Source organism: Microcaecilia unicolor, chromosome 12 (genome assembly GCF_901765095.1).
Source record: "Microcaecilia unicolor chromosome 12, aMicUni1.1, whole genome shotgun sequence".
Classification (NCBI taxonomy): domain Eukaryota; kingdom Metazoa; phylum Chordata; class Amphibia; order Gymnophiona; family Siphonopidae; genus Microcaecilia; species Microcaecilia unicolor.
In genome coordinates this window covers 108,474,875-108,485,284 of record NC_044042.1, presented here as the reverse complement: position 1 = coordinate 108,485,284, position 10,410 = coordinate 108,474,875, and the positions used below count along the sequence as shown (strand labels likewise).

Here is a 10,410-nt window from a genome sequence, read left to right as displayed (position 1 = left end):
AATATTGCCTGATCCCAATCAGAAGCGCACTGCACGGGAGCGTACAAAGAAAAATCTAGCGCCTATCAACCAGACTCCAAAACACATCGCCCTTCTTTTTAAACATTAAGCCCCCCCTCCCCCTCCGTCGCCAAAGCTTAATCTGATTGCACGCAGGTTTGCTCCAGATCAGCTGGACGGGCGTGCACATTCATTTGGAACGCTGCCCTGGAAAGTGGGCGGGCCTAGTGGGCGGGGACGTCACGGGGCTGGATCTAAGTGTTTGAGCCTAAGACTCGTTCTTCAATCAGTGCTGCTCTCTAGTCTCAGCTCATCTTTTGCCCTGAGTGGATTGGTTTTGTTTCTGAGCTAGGACTCTGCGGGTGGAAATCCCTGCGCGGATACGGGACTGATATTCGATGGTGCAGCAGTTTTGCAAGAGGTAAATATCAGGGGTTCCCCCCCCCCCCCCATCAGATTTTCTTTTATTTCTTCTGGTTCCCACCCCATAGAGTAGGGGGGCCCGAATTGTAGGGGTTACGTGCTAAAAGGCTGAGGCGCTGGTGAAAGGGGGATATTTTACGGTCAGATTAACAAGAAACTCAAGACTTGGTTTGGTTTCCAAACGCCTTTACGGTACCTAATCACCGGTATAGAAATAATTCCTGCAGCCGAACGAACAGGATTGTAGTAGCTGATACCTCTGTTGGTCTGACTCTGCATTAAGTGCGAACTTGCACTAACTTGATTATCTGGGTTAATATAATATGATTTTTACTTTGTAAACTTTAAAAAAAATATTTGTGATATTCTAAATTTTCTTTGGCATATTAAGCTGAACGTCGTCTTTTGTAAGGTATGCTAATTTATCCTTATAAACTAAATATAGACAACTGAGCTGAAAGGTTTACTGAAATATTTTTTGTAATGTTTGTAGTAACCAAATAGCCGTACGCTAGTGACCGATTTGATTTATACACTCATAAATTTGGACGACTTACAGCAGCATTTTTCATTAGCTATTGTTATTACGTGTTATGGCTTTTTTGTCTTTCTAGCTTGTATTTTCTGGTGGATGGGTTTGTTTTTTATACAATATTTATTTATTTTTTTTTTGCTGGTATGAATGCATCCCGCACTGGATTGGGACTCCTTTTGTGTTTCAGGTCTGTAGCTGGTAATTGTATCTCTCGGAGGTGTTAAAAGAGTGTTTGATTTGAACTGATCTAGGCTAGACCTCAATTCGGTGCAAAATAGACTTGACTAAATTTAGATATGTGCTTTATCTTCTCAGCCTCCAAAGCAATACACAAAACCCTACAGGGCTTAACATTGTCAGATTCTTTTGCTTACACAGATCGGTGAGTTGGCACTTCAGGACTATTTGCCCAGCTGAAAAAACAGCTCCAGTAACCTCCTGCACTAAATGGGGCCCAGGGCAGATGCTAGAGAGGGGGCCCCAAAGCTTGGTTGCAGATTGTCCCTCTTTCAACTTTAGGTGGGTTTGGGGGCCCCCTAGTGACGTGGGGGCCCAGGGCAATTGCCAACGCCAGCCCTGAATGTGGGGCTAGTTGCAGACCTGTGCTGAGATTGTCACCAGTACAGAGTGACGAATACAGTAGTTAAGGGGACGTTTTGGCCCTAATACAGTAATGTAGATGAGATTGCAGAATGGGTGGAGGGTCATTTGTGCCAAAAAATCTTCCTACATATTGTGGACACACACACACACGCTCAAAACCTGTAATTAAGCATTCATAATTCTTTTTAAAAAACAAACAAACCCTGTGAGTAGAGATTTCAGAAAGCTAAGACTGCTTTAAGGCACAAAATGCAGAGCGTAGCCTCCACCAAAGCGATGTGTGCATTTAATTGGAAATGTTTGAGGGTCGGAGAGTTGACCCCAACTCGTGTGTTAAATAGCTAACCACTGGGATAATCACACCCTCCTTCTCTTCCTCCCCCACTCTGGTTTTATTTTGCATCTTGAGATCACACAGGCATTAATCTTCTCCAACTGTTTGCGTTTTTGTCACTCTGCTCCAGATGTTACCTAATTGTCTTTATTTTTTTTCCCTCACAGATGAGAACTGCATGTGGTGATCCAGGTTACCTTCTGGTTCCTGCGATGTCTTTTGAAGTTGGTGTGAACATCTTGTGTCACTGAGTGAGCCCCCCCTCCCCCCATCTTCCAGACAACTTTTGTTTGTCAGCAGCTATTTCTTAGAGCAGACGAAGACCCAGGACTGGAAAAGACGTTCAGAGCAAATCTGGTGCCATGGGGAACCACCTCACTGAAATGGCTGTCAATCCCTCCTTCTTGCCTCAGTTCACCACTCTCCATGTTGTGGTTATTGGGCTGGACTCTGCTGGCAAGACTTCTCTGCTCTACAGACTGAAATTTAAGGAATTTGTGAAAAGTGTCCCAACTAAGGGCTTCAACATGGAAAAGATCAAGGTGCCAGTTGGGAACTCGAGGGTCATCACCTTCCAAGTCTGGGATGTGGGAGGCCAAGAGAAGCTGAGGCCCCTCTGGAAGTCATATACGCGGCGGACAGATGGGATGGTGTTTGTGGTGGACTCGGCAGAGGTTGAGCGCATGGAGGAGGCCAAGGTCGAGCTCCATAAAATCACTAGGACTTCTGAGAACCAAGGTGTGCCTGTTCTGGTACTGGCCAACAAGCAGGATCTGCCCACGGCTTTGTCCGTGACAGAAGTGGAGAAGCTGCTGGCCCTCCATGAACTTGGCTCTGCCACCTTGAATGCCATTCAGGGCTGCAGTGCAGCGGATGGCCTGGGGCTCCACCAAGGCCTGGAGAAGCTCTATGAGATGGTTATAAAGAGGAAGAAGATGGTTCGAAACAGCAAAAAAAAGCGATGAGCATCTCCTGGTGATTCTGACGTGAAAAGAGCAAGGCAGAGAGGGGACTAAGTGAGTGAATCTGTTAAAGGCCCCAAACGTGAAGGACAGTTTGGTTTGTGTTTAGACTTCTGATACAGATTTTAAAGTTGGACTTTTTCTATACTAGGAAACCCATACTTGTGGGACTCTGGACCTAGTTTGAGATAATGAACTTTTGCATAGTGGGGTATTTTTTTCTTGGCTGTATGTAGTTAAAAGTGCTGACTGTGTAGAGTCTGTTTCAGCAGATTCTTAATGCTATAATTTCTTCCACAGCCTCTAAACTGTGATGTATCGATACAAAAAGGCCAGATGAGAGAAGCGGGGGTTGGAAGATGGCTCTCGGGCTGGAAATCGGCATGGGTTTTTGTGGATTTTGATTGAATACTGAATACCTCTTGAGGGTCTGTCACAATAGACATTTCATTACAATGTTGCTGTCCAGGTTTCTGGATTTTTCTTGGACGTTCCTAATGTCATCACTCTTGCAGGTACAAGGGATTGCTCCTGTTTGTGCCCCCCCCATCCCTTTTTTTAAAGGGTGGGGCTTTTTCTCTAGTTACAAACACGTGTTCAGGGTTTTTTGTTTTAGAAGTTCACCTAAGTTATTTCTTAGAAAATAAAAAAAAAACCTTAGTTAGATTTTGGTCTGTTCTGGTCCTATCTATGCTAAGTGTTTGTATTCTTTTTTTTTTTTGTTTGTTTTTTGTTTGGGGGGGGGGGGGGTTGACTTTTCAGAATGCCTAAATAAAGAATTTTTTTTAATTGCTCTGCTTGCTTTAAGAGTCTTCCATAGTTGCAAATCCTGTTCTTTTTCTCTACAGTAGATAACTTTTGATGTCCTGTAATAAATCTGAATGTAACTTGCCCTGATGTGTGACGTATCCAGCATAGTGCAAACTTGTCTCCCTCAAGGGAAATAGGTGGAATTAATGATTTACTTCTGCTGTTCCTTGTACTGCAGGATAAGAACATAAACACTGCCATATTGGGCCAGTCCATCAAACCCAGTATCGTGGCCAGCTCAGGTCATAAGTACCTGGCACGATACTCAAAAAATTAGATTTGTTTTTGCTGCTTACCCTAGGACTAAGCAGTGGATCTCAAATACAGTTTGTCTAAGTAAAAGGTTGTGGCCATTAAATATAGAATGTTGCTTGCTGCTGTTTACTTTTAAATTGAAAATAGAATTTGCCAAAAAAAAACTGACATCCTTGCTTGACTGTTCACTTTTCTGCATCTCTGAAGGGCCTTTTTAACTGCACTTCAAAGTCATAAGTATTGCCATACTGGGACAGACTGAAAGTCCAAGCCCAGCATCCTGTTTCCAACATTGGCCAATCCAGGTCACAAGTACCTGGCAGAACCCCAAAGAGTAGCAATATTCCACTCAGAATCCCAAGTACATAAGTGTTGCCATACTGGGACCAATCGAAGGTCCATCAAGCCCAGCATCCTGTTTCCAACAGTGGCCAATCCAAGCCACAATTACCTGGCAAGATCCCAAAAAGGTACAAGACATTTTATGCTGCAAATAAGCAGTGGATTTTCCCCAGGTCCATTTTAATAATGGTCTATGGACTTTTCCTTTAGGAAGCTATCCAAACCTTTTTTAAACCCCGCTAAGCTAACCTTACCTCAGGATATCTGCCCCTTTGAAGGGGGTATAGGGGAGGAAACATACCTGTTGAGGTGCTTATATCTTGAGCTATGCCTGACCCAAGCTTTTCTAAACCGTTTTAATCTCTTCTACCCCCCTCCCCCCCACTTAATTAGACCTGAAAGCTTGGAGTCTATATATCCAGTGGGTCACTGAGGAGACCAGGTGGGAAGCTGCTTTTCTAAACCCTTTTAATCTCTTTCCCCACCCCACTTAATTAGGCCTGAAAGCTTGAAGTGGAGTCTATATCCAGGAGACCAAGTGGGGAGCTCTAACATCTATTGGTGTCCTCCTAGAAAAGAAAGCAAGAGTAGATGGGGCATAGAAGTTTGGGTAATGCAAATCAAGTAGGAGCTTCATGTACAAATGGTGGGGTGGGGGGGGGGGGGAATGGAGGCAGTGATCTGATCAGCTAACAGGACATCTAGTACCGCTATAGAAATGATGAGGAGTAGTAGCACTTGAGGTTTATTCTTTCAACATAACTTCACATTAATTCAAAATGTTAAGGAGACATTTATTTTGTCCTATTTCACATTTCTACTGTGACTTTAAACTTCAAAAAGGTTTAAACTTGAATAGTTTGAGGGTTATTTGCATAAGAACTGGTCTGTTTCTTAATCTGCTGCTATTTGTGGCATTTTATTCATCAGGTCATGCAGGATTTTCTTGGTGGTTCCTCCTTCCTAGAACTGGTAGTTTGATAATGGGAAGGGAAGACCTTGGATGGTGTATGGGTTGACCTGTTCTCCTTTTGGCCTAGCAAGCCAAATCACCCCGAGGGTGGAGGTACACAAATTCCTACGAAAAGTATCAATAGAAATCAAACAAAATAAGATGATACCTTTTTTTATTGGACATAACTTAATACATTTCTTGATTAGCTTTCGAAGGTTGCCCTTCTTCCTCAGATCGGAAATAAGCAAATGTGCTAGCTGAAAGTGTATATAAGTGAAAACATTCAAGCATGCATACTTCCTACCCACCCCCCTCCTACCCTGTCAGACTGTCATAGTAATGCTTGAATGTTTTCACTTATATACACTGTCAGCTAGCACATTTGCTTATTTCCGATCTGAGGAAGAAGGGCAACCTTCGAAAGCTAATCAAGAAATGTATTAAGTTATGTCCAATAAAAAAGGTATCATCTTATTTTCTTTTCCATGTTTTATTTTGTTTGATTTCTATTGATAACCTTAAGAGTGGACTAACACGGCTACCACACTCCTCTACTACGAAAAGTAGAATCTGAGGAAAGGGGGAGTAGTAGGAATAGGCTCTTGAACAACACCAGTAGGCGACTCGAGTGTATATATAAATAAAGAGATTGTTCCTAACCTACGTCGCCTACTGGTGGTGTTCAAGAGCATACTCCCCCTACTTCTTTCGGCCTAGAACATTTTGTAACTTAATGCTGGGCTGCAGTAACAAAGCACATGGACAGGTAAGATGGAGAACTGATGAGTGTCACACCCATTCCTTGTTTTGAGGGAGAATTACTACTCATGGACTACGGTTGTTGTCTGTAAATAAGTCTGGGTAGGTCTGGTTTTATCTGCTTTGCGCTTGTTTTTAGGGCTCTGCAGTCCTGGTGTCTTTTCTGAGCATAAATCAATGTAGCATGATAGGGTGATAAAAACAGTCCCTATCCTTGTGCAGTTTCCCCCCATCCAGCAACACATCACACATAAATCAAAGAAAATCTAGTTTAGTGTTGAGAAAATACTGATGATGGCTCACCATTTCCTAAAATCCATGTAAAAATTAGTTTAACCGTTTTGGGCTTCAGCTGTGTTATCTACGGTAAGTCCCCTAAGTGAAAATGTCCTTTCAAATGAAGTATGGGTTGCTGGAGCAGATAAAAGATAACTCTGTAGACTGACTCAGTTTAGGCCAAACCATCTCCTTCCTCTGCCAAAACATTCTCACAAGTTTCTGAATTTGTTAGTCAATGTTCTGATAGTTTGGAGGTATTACTACTGGTCTTGTGGCAGTGCTGTGCTAACTGTCCCTGTGCTCGTGGGAATTGCTGTGGTATTACCATTTCACACTCTACATTTCCATAGAAAGAGTTGGGCAAATCGGACAAACCTGACTGTTCCCTGACCGTCTGGCAAGCTTACCATCCCTTGAGTTCTTAGCATGCTGACTTTTAAGTGCCATAACAACCCTCTTTCTTCCCTCAGTTCCTGTAGACTAAGATTACTAAAATGTTCCATTGCTCAGGTCCCCTAAGAATGGGAGCAAGGCCCTAGGTCTGTGTTCTTAATTACCAGTCCGTGAGGGCAGAGAATGGGATATCTTAAAAAACCTCACCCTAATGAATGTGTATAAGAGAGATTTGATTGTTGTACTATACCCGTTGTATGCAAGGCCATAGCCCACTGTGGGTGGGTGCAAGGGAGAAAGGGGTACCAGAATTGCCTCCCCTACTTGGCCATGACGCAGGGGGCAGGGTAGGACACTAGGGCTCATGTCACATGGATTTTATTTTCCAGTTTGGGACACCTCCGATTGCTACAATGTCATGAATATTCATTAGGAATATCCTCATCTGTGTGTGGCCTTCAGGAAGACTCCCCCCCCCACCCTTTGTTGTTCATGCCCAGATAATCGAAAACCCTGTGCTGTTCCAAACGGCACTCTTGGAACAGCGTGGGGCTTTACTGCCCCTATGATCAGAGATAATAGCATGTAAATTTATTTGCGCTATTATCTCTGATCACAGGGTAGAAGTGCGGGAGGATTGAGCTTGAGCATGTGTTCAGGCACAATCCTCCCGCACTTGTTAGACAGGTCTGGGCTATCAAAAGTCCAGAACTGTCAAACACAGGGGCTTGGAGGTCCCTGGAACCACCAGCCCCCAAACAGAATGGCCCTGTGCCCCCACTGAACCCCTCCCCTACAGATCTGGTGGGTCTCCAGCCCCCCTAATCCCCCCCTCACATTCCCCCCAAAAAAGCCCTGGTGGCCCAATGGGCTGCAAATCAAACCCCCTCAAACCAGGTGGTCTAGTGGCCCACTTTATCACCACCCTGTACCTTTGTTTGAGGAGGGAGGTACACTCCCTCCTCTTCCAGCAGTGCTGCCTTGAGGCAGCACCCAGCCCTGCCTAGTACTCTGCCCAGGTCGGGGTTCTGCTTCTGTGGGGAAGGGGGGGTGTTTGTATTGGGGGGAATGGGGGGCCTGCTAGCATGCACATGCATGCTGGACAGGGCTCACCATTCCTCACCAATGGTCTGCAAACCCTAAAGCCAGCTCCAAGCTGGCGTAGGGTTTGCCATGGACAGCATGCCAATGTTTGGCTCGCTGATCATTGGGGAAAAATACATTTAGCATGCATCTGCATGCTGCTTGTGCCAAGAGCCCTGTTTTGTATGCATTTGCATGCTAGTTGTGTTCAGAGCCCGCAAGCGTGTTGTTTCATGCGCTCGGGGGCTTTGATCATGGGCGATAGCAAATGCAGGCACTAGTATGGTACTAATAGCCTCTAGTGCCTGTGTTTGCTTCTGAGCATCAGCCCATTAGTGCTATGTAACTGGGCACGAACGGCTGCTAGCTGGTTAAATAGCACTTAATTAGCTACCGTGAATATTCAGCGGAAGATAACCGGTTATCTTGACTGACTAGTTGTATTGCACGATATAACTGGCTATCCGCTAATATTGAGGGCATCACTGGCTTATGTTTTGTGGCCAAATTAGGCTGCCAAAATAGCAGGTCCATCTTTGGTTGGTTTAAACTTAAGCGGCCAGCACCAGCTGTTAAAGATCTGGTTTATTTTTGGCCAGCTTAAACTTAACCGGCCAAGGCAACGCCGGTCACCAGAAATGGCCTGGCCTTGAGTATCCAACCTTGACGCTGACTGTGGGAGTTAGCCAGGTTGCCTCCCATGGTCTGAATATCGGCCCCAGACAGAAAACTGCTTCTCTAGCTTGATCAAGGTAAAGGAGTGCGTTCTAAATGTGCAAAAATTAATTTGAAAAAATGGCTACTTTTCCTGATCATACTTGACTGTGCCTGTAATTTGGATGTACAGTGGGATTTTGAAGGACTCTAAAGCTGAACTAAGGGCGTCGGGAACCACAACCGGTGCCCTGTCTGTGGGGCCGTGATCGTCTCTATATGCCACCTCTCCGCAAAGGTGATGTAACCTGTGTCTTTACCCAACGCACAGCAAGTCTGGTTTGTCAAGGAAGGTAACTGTGGCTTTGCAACTTTTATTTGCATAGATGTGCCGTCAGAACAAGGTGTCGTGGTGCTGGGCTGGAACTCTCCCTATGCAAATCAGAATTTCACAACAAGGGAACCTTCCAAGCATATTTTACTGGTGTCACTTCCCAGTGTAGAAATCTGAAATTGCCTTATTTTGGGGAGGTGAGAGGATTAGGAGAGTTACACTGGCTGGGAGGTGGTAGTGATGTCTCTGAACACATACTTCAGAAGGGGGGTGGGGGGGAGGATGTGAATTTTATGTACTGCCTTCAAGCTCTGAGAATCGTGGGGTACCAGATGCTGCTGCATGGGAGGTATTCTTCCCCCCTTTCTCTCCTCAAACCGCAAGTTTAATCAACACCCTTTGTGTGTCAGTATCTGACTCCACTCCCTTAATCATCCCTTGGAACATCCTTTTTCGAATTCCTTTTCAAAATCAGCAGATGCTAATTTGGCAGCGTTCGCATCTCCCACCAGTGTATTCATTTATATTCTTATGGGGTGGGGGGAATTCAGACAATTACCAGTGAGGATTAATTGCACACAATTAGAAGGCAAGGGAGCTACAGCGGTTGTAGTCTCATAATTGCCGTAAAAGCCATTACTGCACTGCTTATCCTCCAGCTGAGGAACAGAATCTGAAGTGCAACTCTTTGGACCCAAAAGCAGGTTCTCTTGGTTTCCCTGTTAGGCTGAAACCAAGATATCTTGTATTTATTTCTGTACGGTTCCAGCGTCCTGCCCTCTCTCTGGTCACAGTCAAGGCCTGCCTAAAATTACACCTTTCTGACCTGTTTTTAATTCTTAGAACCTCAGATTTTCTCTCAGCTTGATTATCCTATATAATAAAACTCACCCTCAACGTTCTGAGGACACTGACGTCACTGTCAGCTCCTCCGGGCACTTCCGGTTCGAAGCCTTCGTGGTGGTGAAGCCACCGAAAACACTGTGTTGGGGCCCCGCCCTCGCGTCAAACGTGATGACGTAGAGGGCGGAGCAATGGCGTCGGTGGCTTCACAAACAACGAAACAGCAGATTGAAGGTGGCGTGCCGAGGTCCGCAACAATGGCGGTCAGTGCTTTCAGAACGCCGAGGGGGTGAGTAGGGAGGGGGGGAGGTTCGGAAGGAAACCGTGCTAGCGCCCATTTCATTTGCGCAAGAAATGGGCATGTTTTACTAGTATAACATTAAAATTTATATTCTACTTATATTGCAAAGTTCTAAGTGGATCACAGTAAAAGAGCTAGAATATCTCTAGGAATTAAATAATAAACATCTATTTAATCTAAAAGCAGCTTAGTTTTAATAAATATTCAAAAGATTAGATAATAGGACGTTAATTGAATATCTCTGAGGAATACTTGCCAAATTTTTGTGGCTTGGTATGCAAAAGAAATGCCAAATAACACCATTGATCTTTTGCCTTTAGGAGTTGGAAAAGCAAAAATTCCATTACTACATTTTCTACGCTCCCTAACAGGCTGCACAAAACAGAAATGAATATGCATGTATGCCAGTAAGCTGCAATCTAGGAGTTTATGAAAACGACAGAAAAATTTAAACTCGATTCTTCCCTCTATTGGTAACCAGTGCAATCCTATATAATAAAACTCACCCTCAATGTTCTGAGGACACTGACGTCACTGTCAGGTCC

At 44.5% G+C, this 10,410-nt stretch overlaps 1 protein-coding gene across 1 annotated transcript; it reads left to right on the top strand.

Moving 5' to 3' along the window:
• Positions 1 to 217: 217 nt before the first annotated feature.
• On the top strand, positions 218 to 3,615 carry ARL4D (ADP ribosylation factor like GTPase 4D). Its single transcript, XM_030220419.1, has 2 exons — positions 218 to 421; positions 2,063 to 3,615. Exon 2 carries the CDS (start codon positions 2,258 to 2,260, stop codon positions 2,858 to 2,860), a length of 603 nt encoding a protein of 200 aa, XP_030076279.1. The 5' UTR covers positions 218 to 421; positions 2,063 to 2,257; the 3' UTR covers positions 2,861 to 3,615.
• Positions 3,616 to 10,410: the final 6,795 nt, after the last annotated feature.